The sequence below is a fragment of the Hylobates moloch genome, unplaced genomic scaffold, assembly GCF_009828535.3.
Source record: "Hylobates moloch isolate HMO894 unplaced genomic scaffold, HMol_V3 SCAFFOLD_9, whole genome shotgun sequence".
NCBI lineage: Eukaryota > Metazoa > Chordata > Mammalia > Primates > Hylobatidae > Hylobates > Hylobates moloch.
Window position 1 is genome coordinate 27,191,925 of NW_026652284.1, and position 16,263 is coordinate 27,208,187.

The following is a 16,263-nucleotide window of genomic DNA, read 5'->3' on the forward strand; positions in this document are numbered from 1 at the left end:
GAGCAACATTTTATCATTTTTCTTTCTTTTTAAAATTATGGCAAAACAGAAGCTTGCAGAAAAAACTGAAGATCTGATAAGAATGAGGAAGGTTAGCTATTTTTCACTTTCACAAAACTACATTGCCATTTCACCCATGCTGACTTTACAGTGCATTAAAAAGACAGTGATCCATTCTTTTCATTGATTTCTTTTAATCGGGAGTTGTTAATGCTTTCAAATAAGGGATATGGGCCAGGCGCATTGGCTCGTGCCTATAATCCCAGCACTTTGGGGGGCCAAGGCAGGAGGATCACTTGCGGTCAGGAGTTCGAGACCAGCCTGGCCAACATGGTGAAACCACGTCTCTACTAAAAATACAAAAATTAGCCAGGCGTGTTGGTGCACGCCTTCAATCCCAGCTACTTGAGAGACTGAGGCATGAGAATCACTTGAACCCAGGAGGTGGAGGTTGCAGTGAGCTGAGATCGTGCCACCATGCTCCAGCCTGGGTGATAGACATACACATATATTTACATAAACTGAAGAAACCATAATCCTGTACTATATGTTGAAAAGTTTCATTAAACTTTTCAGTAGCAAAATATCTTTTTAAGCAAAATGAATTAATCGTGAGAATCAAACCTATCTTTTATATTTAAAAATTTATAAGAACTATTTCACAATGACATCATATTCTTGGAATAATTGATAATATTTTATACACATTTATCATAAAATGAAAACCATCATAGCTGGCTGTGATGGCTCACACCTGTAATCCCAGCACTTTGGGAGGTCAAAGCAAGAGGATCCCTTGAGCCCAGGAGTTCAAGACCAGCCTGGGCAACATAGGGAGACCCCATCTCTTCAAAAAATAAAAATAAATTAGCCAGGCATGGTGATACACTCCTGTGGTCCCAGCTACTTGGGAGGCTGAGGCAGGAGGATCACTTGAGTCCAGGAGGTTAAGGCTGCAGTGAGCCACCACTGCACCACTACATTCCAGCCTAGGTGACAGAGTAAGACCCTGTCTCCAAGAAAACACCCACTGTAGCAGCAACTCCCAGTACTGTGTACAACCGACTTCTCTGTGCCTCATTCTTTTCATCTATAGAGTGGGATGAATCAGTTTGAATCAGTTAACTGAATATATTTGTTGGCTGATCATGTATAAAATGATAATCTTTCTTAGATCTTTTTTATAAAAGAGATCTAATCGTTTATTAGATTTTATAATTAGAGATCTAGATACTGCAGTGTCACTAAGTATAAAATACATCCCAAAAGCTAAATAATGTTTTTAAAGCATTTCTTCACTCCATGATACATGGAGTTTCAGTGTTTTTTTAGAGTCATATGTTTTAAGGTAACCCTCAAACAGTTCAATTTCAAAAATGAAGATAAAACAGCTTGTTACATAAGAAGCCAATGAAGCCAGGAGCACTGTCTATTTAAATAACATCATCACATTCTTTCATAATTCATGAAAAAGGTCATCATTTTCTTGTGGTAATCATGTTCTCTCTGTGTCCTTGTGACTCTCACCATTTCATGTTGGCATATGCTGCGCTGTGGACATTTAATTTTAAACATTTTTTGGTTTGCCAATTTTCAGTTTTTTCCCGCAAGAACAACATTTTAATTTTTTATGCTTTTCTGTTTTTCCCCCCTTTCATTTTCACAGAAAAAGAGAGAAAGACTAGATGGTGAAAACATTTATATCAGACATAGCAATTTAATGTTGGAGGTTTGTATGAACTTGAAGCTTATTTCAGTTGGTTGCCTGGAACCTTCTGCGTTCTTTGCTGATCCCCTTTTCTTCATTCTATGCTGCATTTGGTTTTGCATGCCATTGCATGAAGGAACTTTAGGTTTAAAATGCTTTTGCATGTTGGTGAACATGAAGATATGCAAACATCTCGCCTTCTGATTCTTTTTAGTTTCTATCTGTCATACTTACCTGGAAAAATATATGATTGGGACTACCTCTACCTCTCATGGTTCCGTTGTTTTACCCACCTTTAGAAAGTTCTACACCATTGCTAAAAGTTCCTTTAATTTTCAAAGAGTATAAACTTCCATATGTCCCAAGATGCAAATTTGCACTATTCGTTCATTTTCTGAATTAACAGAGCGTGAAAAAGAAGGGAATTCAGAATGGACTTAAAACATTGGAGATAATAGAAAAATGACAGAAGAACTGTTGCGGGGGAGAAAAGTAAGATATAAGAAGGAAAGAGAGGAGCCTAGCATTTAATGAGTAGTTACTATAAGATGGTTTAATCATAAAAACAGGCCTGTGGGTATGGGATTGTTATTTTAAAGATGAGAAAATTGAACCTCAAAGAGATTAAGTAATTTCCCTATAGTCCCAGAACTGGAAAGCCAAGATGTGAGTTAGGATCTATCCAACTCTATTAAACTACACTATTTTGCACTCAGAAATAGCAGCATGCTGTCTGCTATAGGAGTTGTGAGATTATTTTCCCATTATATTCAACATTGGTCATATATATATATATATATATATATATATATATATATAAAATCAACATTGGTCATATATATATAAAATTTTTATTTTTGTTTTTTGAGACAGAGTCTCACTCTGTCGCCCAGGCTAGAGTGCAGTGGCGTGATCTCAGCTCACTGCAAGCTCTGCCTCCCGGGTTCACGCCATTCTCCTGCCTCAGCCTCCCAAGCAGCTGGGACTACAGGCACCTGCCACCACGCCTGGCTAATTTTTTGTATTTTTAGTAGAGACGGGGTTTCACCGTGTTAGCCAGGATGGTCTTGATCTCCTGACCTCGTGATCCGCCCACCTCGGCCTCCCAAAGTGCTGGGATTACAGGCGTGAGCCACTGCACCCGGCCTTTTTTTTTTTTTTTTTTTGAGGCGAGTCTCACTGTGTTACCCAGTCTGGAGTGCAGTGGTTCAATCACTGCTTACTGCACTCTCAGCCTCCTGGGCTCAAGCAATCCTCCCATCTCAATCTCCTAAGTAGCTGGGGCTGTGGGTGCACGCCACAATGCCCAGCTAATTTTTAAATTTTTGGTAGAGACAGGATCTCAGTATGTTGCCCAGGCTGGTCTTAAACTGCTGGACTCAAGTGATCCTTCTACCTTAGCCTTCCAAAGTACTGGGATTACAGGCAGGAGCCACTGGACCCAGCCTAAACTTTAAAAACTAGATAGACCTCTGGCTTAATGTATAGCCTCTAATAATTATTTAAACCTCATCTTATTCCTTGTCAATACCTGTATTTTGAGTACTTGTTATGTATAAAGTCTCTGAGAAAAAATATGCCCAGCCTTCATTAAACATGTATTGCGTGGTGGGTGCAATATCACGTGCTTTACATATATTTGTCTCATTTAACATGAAGTTTTTCAAGGCTGGACCCTCAGATATTTCAGACTTGGCAACTAGATCTCCTTGTTTTAGCCCACATCTGAAACTAGACCTGAGTAGTTCCATCGTCAGAGACTAGGAAGAATAGTGAATGTCGGCCGATTTCCTTTATTTGGCTTGAAATTCTAAACATGCATATTTCCTGACTAGTTCATCTTCAGTGCTTCCTCTTAACTGGAACCTGCAGTACCAATCATATATTTGTCATTTGTTCCATGAGGTGTGTTATGGCCTCTGAGACTCACAAAGTCCCTGTGTGTGATGTGTTTTTCCCTCAGCATTTCATTGACAGCCATGAGAGGGGATTTCTAAATAAGTGTGTTTGAAAATTAAAACCACTAACTGCCTTTTAAGAACGTTTTATATTTAATGAAGTGTTTGGCTTGATTGCTGCTAAAATTATGAAGTGATAGGCATCAAAAAGTGTCTAACCTGCACATAGCCAAAGTAATTTGGCCATCATTCTTTAGAAGTTTTTTCCCCTGTAAGGAAGTTCTCTCAAGTTATCTGTCACTCCAGCAGGTTTTTTTTTTTTTTTTTTTAAAGCATCCCTCCTCCCCCTTCTCCTACCCCGCCCCCACTAATGCTTTGTTCTGGCACAAATAAGGTCGAGTTCATTTTTAGATCTACCGCCTCCTCCTCCATCTCCCAGAGAGAACCTGTAGCAAGTTGTCTATGACAAATTCTATTTGGAACAGGTCCCTTTGAGATCTTAATTTTACTCTGTGCCCCCACAGGTTTTCAACAAAGCCAGCTAAGAAGGATGGAGAAAGCTCCCTCAGAAGCTACTGGTTTTACCAAAACATTTATTTTCCCAGGTTCCAAGCCAATCCGAAGCTAGGCAAGAAGAATAGCAAATTACAAGTCTCTTACATTAAGAGGTTAACTAAGAGAGTTATCATTTTACATAGCATCTCTTGCTCTTTTTTGTTTTGCTCTATTCACTGTTTTAACCCTCCCAAATGTATTAAGTTGTTCTTGGCCCAAACAGATTTTAATTTCCAATGAGGAGCTGGGTCACAGGACCTTACATGCCTGGTGGGTCTGGTTGCTCAGTCCAACACTGGGTCTTTGAATGGGCTTGTTCATGCTTTTCTTTGGCTACTAGACGTGCTTTTCTTGCTTTCAGCGAGAAGAAAAGTGCAAACTGTTGTTTCCCCCATAGTGAAGTCCATATTCATAAAATATACTCACATTTCATCCCAGCAAGCAAAACATGCTCTTCTGGGGTAGCTACAGGATCACCCTTTTGGACTTAGCTTTCTGTTTGATCTCAAAGCAGGTATACATGGTTCAGTCTTGCAAAAATAAATACACTAGTTAATGAATTTTCTGAATGAATAGCTACAGAATCAAAATCGTCTTACTGATTATTATTCTTATGCTGTTTTCCCTTTGACATTGCTTTTGAAAAAGTTTTATTTAGTTAAAACCTGTGTTACCCTCAGAAAAAACTTTTAAGCAAATTTTTATTTAAATGAATTCTAATTTTTTACCCCAATACAGCTGTTTCCTACAGAGCCAAAAAGAAAGACTAAATCCAAAATTCACCCAGCATATTAGGAGATGTATTTAGCATTATGCTTTTCTTGAATACAGAGCTGCCTTGATATATAATAAACACAGAATTTTTTACAGTCATCAAGTGATGGGCTCCCACATGTTTTGATCTCAAGCATAGATCTTTTAAGGTTTTTTTAAGTATTGTTGGACAAAGAACATTTGAGTTTTTGTCTTCAAGTTATATTTACCAGACTATTTTTGGCCAAATCCCCTTTTTGAAAGTTGTTATATACCTCCTTTTACATAAACCTGAATATTATTTCTAGCTCATGCTTTATTAACCTAAGCTTCGTTCATTTCCCCCTGGAATATCCCTTTAATAGCTTGCCTGTACCTCAGGTACCCAGTATTCAAATTTGCTGGGATATATACCTACTATATACCCACAAAAATAAAAAAAATAATAATTATTTTAAATTGTCAAGGAGATATATAAGGTATTTGGTGAACTCTTGTTAACTCACTCTCAATCCTTTGAAGGTTATTGGAAGAAGTCCCTGTTTTGAGTTGTACTAAGTGATGAAATGAAGCTGTTAGAAGCTAGAAAGCCTAAGGCTTTTAGTTTATGTGCATATTATTGATAAAGAAAAAAAGTCAGTGTATTATATACCTCTGGGTGATTTTTCAGAGGTAGTTAACAGTCTGCTCTGGAGCCTTTAACTAGGAATTTCAGTAATAAATTCTTACATCAAAAAAGGGCTATTGTTGTTTCTTAAAAAGCAAAAACAGCCACCTAGTAATAGAGAAGTAAAACCATCTCCAGGTAGAAATAGAAGGATACTGTATGTTTGCAACTCAACAAGACAAGACAGCCAGTGGTGGAAGTTGTATGTTTCACCATGCCTTCATTAAACAGTTTGTTTATCTATTGCTATCTCCATCCTCCTGAGCTGAGCCTAAAATAATTTCTTATCAAGCTGAGGCTAATTGAGTTGTGGAACTACCTTCTTGGGATGAGAAGTTAGAGATCTGGTGCTGTGTCATAATGGGAAGAAGAATCATAAATTAAGGCGTGAGTTCTTTATGGGTTATATAACTGCTAACAGCTATGGAGTTGTGATACTTCACAGCTTCCAAGAAAAGCACTTTATTTAAAGAAAAAAAAGGCAAGCAAATATACCATGTTGTATATTTATAATCTGAATGCAGATTAGTAACATCTGCCCTGGATGTGGTGTGTTTTCTACCAGTGCCCAGTCTCTGACAGGTTGCCCTTGGTTATGTTCTTTGTCCTGATTGTGGATTGTTTTGCATCTTTGTCCTGTCAACTGTAGGATTTAGACAAGAGTCAAGAGGAGATCAAAAAACATCATGCCAGCATCAGTGAGCTGAAAAAGAACTTCATGGAGTCTGTACCAGAACCACGGCCTAGTGAATGGGATAAACGCTTATCCACTCACTCCCCCTTCCGAACTCTTAACATCAATGGGCAAATCCCCACAGGAGAAGGAGTGAGTACTTTGTCCACATGACCAATTGTGAAAATAGAGGGAATAAATGTTTTTATGTGTTAATATTCTGTATCTGAGAGAAAGCTTAGAGCTGAAATTTGGATTTGGTGCCTCACTATATTCATTGCTGCTTTAAGGCATTTGTAATCAAATATTTATTTTTTTTAAGTCAGGTAGGCTACCCAGTGCAATTATAGGAGCTATTTGGAGCCACCAGTAGATGATTAGCCTCTGAGAACTGTCTCTGCAGCGACATGCTTCTGGCTAATGTATGTTTATAAACTGACCATAAGTCAGTAGAGGTTTATTTGTATTCAAACTGTGCCTTCAGGGACTAGAAAGTTTCCTAAATTTAGGAAGGTCAAAATAGGAAAGACATTAGTCTTTTTAAAAAGCTTTATTTGAACATTTGCACAACTTAGAAATATCTGGAATGGTTCCCCACAATTATATAGTAAGCCAAGGAGGCACCTAAGCCAGAGAATTCAGAACTCCAAATATTAATGATTGTATTTCAATTTTAGAAAAACTATGAGCTGGGCACCATGGCTCATGCCTATAATCCCAGCACTTTGGGAGGCCAAGACAGGCGGATTGCTTGAGTCCAGGAGTTTAAGACCAGCCTGGGCAACATGGCAAAACCCCATCTCTACAAAAATTAGTCAGGTATAGTGGTGTGCACCTGTGTAGTCCAGCTACTCAGGGGGCTGAAACAGGAGGATTGCTTGAGCCAGGAGACCAAGGCTGCAGTGAGCCATGATTGCACCACTGCACTCCAGCCTGGGTGACAGAGTGAGACCCTGTCTCAAAAAAAAAAGAAAAAAAAAAAAAAAAAGGGAAAAGAAAAACTATTTTATCTTTATGAGTAATATTAAACTTTTAATACACTGTTTTGTAAGACAGTCACAATTAGCACAATTAGAGGTCAGAGATACCTTTCAGAGGCTCTTCTTTTTCTGTTATTGTTGTCATTACCTATTTTAGAAATCCTACATCTGGGCTGGGCATGGTGGCTCACGCCTGTAATCCCAACACTTTGGGAGGCTGAGGTGGGCAGATCACGAGGTCAGGAGTTCAAGACCAGCCTGGCCAGCATGGTGAAACCCCATCTCTACTAAAAATACAAAAATTAGCTGGGCATGGTGGTGCATGCCTGTAATCCCAGCTACTCAGGAGGCTGAGGTAGGAGAATCGCTTGAACCTGGGAGGCGGAGATTGCAGTGAGCCAAGATCACACCACTGCACTCCAGACTGGGCGACAGAGTGAGACTCCATCTCAAAAAAAAAAGAAAAAAAAGAAATCCTACATCTGAATAAATGAATCTATTAAACATTTAATGAAAATATCTTGAAAGTTACCATGAACATAATACCCCAAAAGTTTTTATCTTTAGTTAGTACAAGTGAAATATTTATATAGTCACAATGACTCAATAAGTGGTTATGATTTAAAAATTACGTGCTTGTTTTTCCCCCAAAACAATAGCAATTCTAGTTAAAAAGGGTAAAGTGATGTCTTAATAATTTTAAAACTTTTTTTTTCCTTTTTTCGAGATGGAGTTTCGCTCTTGTTGCCAAGACTGGAGTGCAATGGCACAATCTCGGCTCCCTGCAACCTCCACCTCCGGCTTCAAGCAATTCTCCTGCCTCAGCCTCCCTAGTAGCTGGGATTACAGGTACCTGCCACCACGCCCAGCTAATTTTTTGTATTTTTAGTAGAGATGGGATTTCACTACGTTGTCCAGGATGGTCTCAAACTCCTGATCTCAGGTCATCCACCCGCCTCAGCCTCCCAAAGTGCTGAGATTACAGGCGTGAGCCACTGCGCCCAGCTAAAACTTTTTTTTTTTTAATTTTCAGAATTTATGGTAAACTATCCAAATTATTATTTAGTTTCTGGAACTGGAGAAGGCGATAAAAGTTGGTTCACAGGCTGGGCGTTGTGGCTCACACCTATAATCCTAGCACTTTGGGAGGCTGAGGTGGGCCGATCACTTGAGGTCAGGAGTTTGAGACCAGCCTGGCCAACATGGCAAAACCGCATCTCTACTAAAAATACAAAAAAATTAGCCAGGGCCGGGGGCGGTGGCTCACGCCTGTAATCCCAGCACTTTGGGAGGCCGAGGCAGGTGTATCACGAGGTCAGGAGATCGAGACCATCCTGGCTAACACGGTGAAACCCGTCTCTACTAAAAAACAAAAAATCAGCCGGGCCTGGTGGCGGGCACCTGTAGTCCCAGCTACTTGGGAGGCTGAGGCAGGAGAATGGCGTAAACTCGGGAAGCAGAGCTTGCGGTGAGCCGAGATCGCACCACTGCCCTCCAGCCTGGGCGACAAAAAAAAAAAGCCAGGCATGGTGGCATGCGCCTGTAATCTCAGCTACTTGGGAGGCTGAGGCAAGAGAACCACTTGTACCCAGGAGGCAGAGATTGCAGTGAGCCGAGATTACGCCACTGCACTCCAGCCTGGGCAACAACAGGACTCCGTCTTAAAAAAAAAAAAAAATTGGTTCACAAGGGGTACTTTTTGTATTTTTCAAAGTGTGACTAAAATTGGCTAACAGTTCTCCAAACAGAGCTGAACAGTTATAAGGCTGGAGAATACCTTAGTAATGGGCAGCTAAATAGAGTTACCAGGGATGACAGGACGCTGTTGTTTCCTGCTCACTGTCCTCTCAGGCTCCGTTTTCTGATATAAATGGACATTAGTTTTGTGTTCTAAATCTAGAGCGTGTATCCTGAACTGAGACAATAACTCTGCTTTCTGGGCAAGACCACTGTTTTCAGTGTCAGTAGGATACTTAATTTTGATGTATCTCTAGTAATAAGAGTCATAAAGGGTCTGGTAGTTCTGGTTGTGGCTTGATTTGATTTAGAGGGTCTGGCTAGTCAAAGCCTAAATGAACAATTCTGAACAAGTAATTTATCATATTGGGCCTTAGTTTATAGAGTAGATGATCTTTAAGGTCCCTGTTAACTCTAAAATTCTGTAAGTCTATGACTCCATGAGAAAATGCCTTGTCGCTATTTCACCTGGTTAACCCTATCTGCAAACTATAACTGTGTATTTTCTAGAAGTTTTCTTTTTGACTCTGTGCTAGTAATAAAAGATGCTCAGTTACTTTGAAAAAGTAACTTGGGGCCGGGCGCAGTGGCTCACGCCTGTAATCCCAGCACTTTGGGAGGCCGAGGCGGGTAGATCACAAGGTCAGGAGATCGAGACCACGGTGAAACCCCGTCTCTACTAAAAATACAAAAAATTAGCCGGGCATGTTGGCGGGCGCCTGTAGTCCCAGCTACTCGGGAGGCTGAGGCAGGAGAATGGCGTGAACCCAGGAGGCGGAGCTTGCAGTGAGCCGAGATCGCGCCACTGCACTCCAGCCTGGGGGACAGAGCGAGACTCCGTCTCAAAAAAAAAAAAAAAAAGAAAAAGTAACTTGGTACTCTCTTGGATGAGGTTGGGTAAATTTGAATTAGTCACCATTTCCAGGAAATATCTTACATCTTTTAATAGAAACCTTCAGAAATCTTCTCAGGGTTGATTTTGGGAATGGTGATGTCATTCTGTGTACTTTAAAGAAATAACTTTTTACAAACTAAACAATATCCATGGGAGTACTTGAACAATTTTAGCTCTATGCTATTACCCCTGTAAATGAATAGTGGAATAAATAAGCACTGTATTATGGTGACCTTTAATATTGGGTAATTCCACTTTCTGGCATATCTTACTTTTTCTTTAACAATTGGGATACTATTTCCATTCTCTGGGGATACCTCTTCCACCTTTGACAGTATTGTTGTTGCATTGCAAGGCAACTGAATTTTATGTAATTTGTGTATGACCAGGTGAAGAAAACTTCTATCCTACCCTCGGAAAGAAAGGTTGGTGGGCCAGAGGTAAAGCTGCTGTTATGACTTGTGCTTCTCAATCAGAATTTGCTCTTGTCATGGCACTAAGCAGATAGTCCCCTCAGAACTGAAAAACAGCTGCTGAATACTTTTTTTTTCTTTCTTTTGGCTATACTAGTAAATTCACACCCACAGCCTTTCGGCCTAACACATAACACTTCCACTGCTGCAGCTTTTGCAGCTTTCGATTTGCTTATTTCGGCGCATGGCTGGTTGAAAAGCTGCATGAAGATATAAATATGTATTCAGAGAGAAAATGAATTTAATTATACCCTATTCTTTTTATGTTGTCTTTCTTCTCCCACTTTATTTTCTTTCAAAAATCATTGTAATTTTGCATCCTTTCTTTTCCTTTTTTTCTTTTTTGCTGACCAGTCCCCTAGCTACTTTCTCCCTGATACATATCACTTAGGGGTGTGCAAAGAACCAGTGTTGAACTTCCAAACTGATCAGAGAAGGCTACCTCAACTGAGAGAACTTAGAGCCAAGTTTTTCCTTTCATAGATAACATCTGTCTTGACTATGGATAGCAGAGTACAGAAATTGCAGGGGGAAGAAAAACTTCTCAATTGGACAATTGGGGAGAAAAAACTTTCCTTAAAAGTGTCTAAAGCATTTGCTTAAAGTAATGTGTAAACCTTCATGATGGTCATTATTATTTATTTGTTTTGGTGAACCTTGGAGGGGCATTATAAACTTTTATACTTTTTGTTTTTCTTTTGCAATCTTTAAAATGTGTAAGATTAAGATTTTTATTTCTTGAGCAAAAACTAATTGCTATACTGAATGAACTGTTGCTTTTAAAACTGTTGTTTTTAAAGTCTATATGAAGAGATATAAGGATTACTTTTTATATTCTGCCATTGTATTTGTAATAAAAGTAACTTTTTTTTTTTTGTCTGAGACAGACTCTTGCTGTGTCCCCCAGGCTGGAGTGCAGTGGCGCGATCTCAGCTAACTGCAACCTCTGCCTCCCGGGTTCAAGCAATTCTCCTGCCTCAGCCTCCGAGTAGCTGGGATAATAGGCATGTGCCACCACGCCCAGCTAATTTTTGTATTTTTGGTGGAGACAGAGTTTCACCATGTTGGCCAGGCTGGTCTCAAACTCCTGACCTCGTGATCCGCCCACCTTTGCCTCCCAAAGTGCTGGAATTACAGGCGTGAGCCACTGCGCCCAGCCAAAAATAACTTTTATGATGGCAAGAAGAATGCTTCATTACTGGCATTGCCCAATTAGTGATTGGCAGCACCAAAGTAATAGAAAATGACCTAAAATTCATATGTGAATATCCTCAAAGGAAGAATAAATAACATAGCAAGGGGAAAGCCAGTGATTCCTTGAACTTTCCGTTCTAATGAGCACCCTATTGTGTTACAGAAACTTTGCCAGGATAGATTGCTAAAATAAAGTAAAGCTAAAATGAAGAGTGTCTAAAAGATATTTCCAAATCCTTTGCACATCCCCAAGTATCATTTTTGAGCATTTTCCATCTGTCATTTTGTTCATCTTATTCTGTCTTTCTTGATCTTCTACTGTGAAAGCAGACACAGGAACGTGCTCTGTTAGTACAGGATGAAGAGAAAATTAAAAGGCAAGAAAGATCTACTGAAAGAGCCTTGCCCCAGCAAGAAAATGAAGAAATTCTTCCCAAGGTTTCTATTCCAATCCCTGAGGATCACAAGTCTCTCAAAAAGTGCCACCTCTACTTTAGTACTTTTCCATCTCCTCGTATTCCTTTCATGGTGTCTTTTCTCGTGATCCTTGTGTTGGCTGTTTGGTGGTTGGTCTTTCTGTGATCAGAAAACAGGGTGCTCATCTGAAATGTCAAGACCATTGAACTTCTGTCCTTGGCTTCAACTGTGTTATTGCTGTATGATGCCCTCTGATCTTGATAGTTCACTGTCCTAGGGGAGCTCTTGTGATCATTTTTCTGTCAAATGTTACTCTTTGTAGAGTATGTATTGTGGGGTACAAAAGAGTAGCAATGGACTGCCCAAAGCCAGCTTTTCTGCATTGAAGTTTAACAAATTTAAACAAATCAGAATTAAGCATACAGCAGGTTGATAATCTTCCCAAAAGCTTTAACTCTTTTATCCTGCATGTTTACTGTTTACTATTGTTACGTCCTCCTATCCAATGTCTCACACAAACCAGGATACTCTCTAGATACATTTGATGGAATATTTTCCCAATCCTCTATAGTCATTTGTTTGGCATGGGCTTCATAGTTTAAGAAAAAATTTCAACTTGGTAACCTTTCAGAAGCCTTAAAATGATAATGTTTTAATCTACAAATCCATAACCACTCCTTTTCTTAGGATATCAAACCAGTATAAACAAAAGTCTTTTCTGGAAAAGGGCTTTTGACTTCTGTGGCCTTTTTATGAGTATTTCTGAGCTGTACAGGGACAGACAACTTTTTCCTGCCTGGTGTATAGAAGAGATCTTCAAAGATTAAATGCCATCTTTTCACAAGTAGAGTGTTGATATGGTTTAAGGAAAATGGTGCTGGTGCCCCTTAGCCTCCAGCCAGGACTGAAATTCTCAGACTACTCTACCTGTCCTTAAAAGTCTGGAACACTGGCCGGGCGCGGTGGCTCACGCTTGTAATCCCAGCACTTTGGGAGGCCGAGGCGGGCGGATCACGAGGTCAGGAGATCGAGACCACAGTGAAACCCCGTCTCTACTAAAAAAAATACAAAAAATTAGTCGGGCGAGGTGGCGGGCGCCTGTAGTCCCAGCTACTCGGAGAGGCTGAGGCAGGAGAATGGCATGAACCCAGGAGGCGGAGCTTGCAGTGAGCCGAGATTGCGCCACTGCACTCCAGCCTGGGTGACAGAGCAAGACTCCATTTCAAGAAAAAAAAAAAAAAAAAAAAAGTCTGGAACACAGATTTACTCAAGATCTGTACATAAACCCTTCTCTGAATTAAGATACTGTGTTACTTCTTTATGGCTTTACTAATTATATTGCTAGCAGCAATAGTTAGCCATTGCTAAGCTTAAAATATATATTGATATACTTTGTTTCCTGATATACTTCAGACCTGTTTGTTCGTGCATTTGTGTTGAAATCAATTGTTTTTAATCAATGGCTTTGTGACCTCAAGTTCTGTTGTGACAAGTATGTGTCCTCTGTTTGCATGTTGATTTCTAAGACTTACCTGAAGTAAATATGAGCACTCTCTCTCTCTTCAGGACACAACTCACATGCCTAACCTGTTATTTTTTACCTCAATATTGAAGAAACTTTGCATGTAGCTTGCTTTTTAAAGCACTTTAATGTACCAATATGGATGATTTGGTTAATGTCTCAAGTATTTGTTTTGAAATCTGAGTTTATAGGGTTATCAAACTAAGATTATTATACTTTGTTTTACTTCTTAATGCTTTTCAGTTGATGAAACTTCTAAACAACACTTTTTGTTTTTGAGAAGATGGCCTCTTAGAGCAAAAAAAGACAACAGTAAAGATAAGAATCTTTTGTCCTTCAGCATCTACCAATATTGTTCTCTTGTCTCTGGAGACATGTAGAAATAATTATCTGGTATTTCTTGAAAACTGCTACGCTGTCATTATAGGCTTTCCCAAGAAATGGAAAAAGAAGCAAGGACCAGGTTAAAATTTAAAATTTGGTTTGTGTATATATCTTTTATGTCACAGGCTATGTCTGTTTATAATATATATTTTGTAAATAAGCATATTTATTGATTCACTCATAATAAGAGGGACCTGAAATATTACGAAGCTGTTCTCTACCACAGAAAGTAGTAATCATAAGTACTCTCTTTTATCTGGGAAATAAAGACACAAGAGTTTCCCTTAATGAAATAACAAATGGAACTATAGAATTGGTTAGATTATTTTAAATCTTTTTTTAAGGAATTAAAAGGAAATAATCAGAACTTTATTTATACTTTTATAACTGTTTCAGATTATAATTCCTGAATTTCCAGTTTTCATCCTTATACACAGCTTTTTATTAATTACTATTGTAAACTTCACCCTGAATTTTGTTTCTCTTTGTATTGGAGTTATTCCAAGTCCATTAAAAGTCTAAGCCAACGATACTTTTCAGTTTTCTGAAATGCAGCAAGAGTCCTCGGAGATCTTTATTGAGAGTCAAAGGAGAGGCCATTTCTTCTATCAATAGGGTAAGAATGATTAAGAGGAGAATGGCCAAGCCCTTGTATTGGATGAAGCTGACCAATGCAGACTCAAAAGATACCATCACAATTATCAGAGGAAAAATATTGGGCGTTCCAGCTTTGTATTACCTAAAGGTAACACTGCCAATATTTGCAACATAAAGCGTAAATGGGCCGGGCGCGGTGGCTCACACCTGTAATCCCAGCACTTTGGGAGGCTGAGGCAGGCAGATCACCTGAGGTCAGGAATTCGAGACCAGCCTGTGCAACATGGTGAAACCCCGCCTATACTAAAAATACAAAAATTAGCTGGGCATGGTGGCGCACACCTGTAATCCGAGCTACTTGGGAGGCTGAGGCAGGAGAATCGCTTGAACCCGGGAGGCAGAGGTTGCAGTGAGCCAAGATCACACCACTGCACTCCAGCCTGGGTGACAGAGTGAGACTCCATCTAAAAAAAAAAAAAAAATTTGTAAATAGTCTTGGTTTCCTTCCTTCATTTTCAGTACCAGAGGCAAATTCTAATACACATTGATGTTACCCTGATTCAGCTTCTTAATGGCAAGTTGATAAATAAAAAATAATTTGGACTAAAGGTATCAATACAGACCAGTATAATATTTTGGGTTTTTGCTTTGGTTTTGTCATTATTCATTTCTAGGGTGACTCTGAGAGGTTCATTTAACTACTTGGCGCCCAGATTTCCACCTAGTAATGTGGAGACAAACCTACCTCATGAGAATGAATATGTAATAAATTCCAGGAACCAGAGACCCTGGTTGTCCTTCAATTCTTGGTCTTTTGGGAGCTGGGAAGATGAAAATTTAAAAACACACAAACATACATTAACTTCTTTTTATTTTGAAAGTAAGTCGTTAAATAGCTGTGTTTATTTCCATCTACTCCTTATTGATATTTGACCACTTTACTAATTTTCCAAATTTATCCTTCTCTTAATAAATTCATCTTATCCAAATGATATGATTAGAGTGGATCATACTTGAAAATAAACCAAGCATCTATATTTTGGGCCTCTCAGCCAGTTTCTTTCATGCTAACACTTGCAATATGAAGGGAATTGTTTGCATGGGTCAAGTTTTCTACTTATTTACATCTTCAGTAAAAGTTTTGAAGGGAAAAGATGCTGACTCTGTTGATTAAGATTAGACTGGATATTATACATGGAATAGATTTCCAGTTGGCATCCTAGGACCTAGTACATTTCTTTCTATTAAATATTATAAATTTTACTCTGAAATTTCTTTGGATATAATAACCCAATTCACTTTCTCCTAGTTTCCTAAGTCACTTCTGTAATACTTCTTATAGATAAGCCTGTAGTACTTCCTATAGATAAGCCTATAGGACACGTTGAGGCATTAGAGATCTAATTAATTTTAAGAAGGTATTAATGGCGCAAAAATTACACTTGTGGTTTACCCAGTGATCATGTATTTACAAAAGGAAAACAGGACAAAATTAATATGAGACATGGTCTCATTGTTGCTTTTATTTTTTCGCCAAGGGTTTTGAATACAGTAAAGACATACAGAATTTGTTGACAGAGTTGCCTTCCCTTATATTCCTCTTCACAGGAATTATAAAATCCCAGGCCGGGCATGGTGGCTCACGCCTGTAATCCCAGCACTTTGGGAGGCCAAGGTGGGCAGATCACGAGGTCAGGAGATCGAGACCATCCTGGCTAACATGGTGAAACCCCGTCTCTACTAAAAATACAAAAAATTAGCGGGCGTGGTGGCAGGCGCCTGTAGTCCCAGCTACTCGGGAGGCTGAGGC

The 16,263-nt window shown here is 39.2% G+C and overlaps 1 protein-coding gene across 5 annotated transcripts in view; it reads left to right on the forward strand.

Moving 5' to 3' along the window:
- The window catches only part of EPB41 (erythrocyte membrane protein band 4.1), a 227,662-nt gene that overhangs the window by 168,238 nt on the left and 43,161 nt on the right, over positions 1-16,263 (forward strand). For 3 of the 5 annotated variants that reach the window (XM_032759550.2, XM_058444377.1, XM_032759533.2), the window contains exons 14-16: positions 50-91; positions 1,667-1,729; positions 6,231-6,407. In XM_032759550.2, coding sequence (XP_032615441.1) covers positions 50-91; positions 1,667-1,729; positions 6,231-6,407 — 282 coding nt within the window. The remainder of the gene's footprint in view (positions 1-49; positions 92-1,666; positions 1,730-6,230; positions 6,408-16,263) is intronic. The other 2 variants (XM_032759535.2, XM_032759539.2) reach the window with 2 other exon arrangements.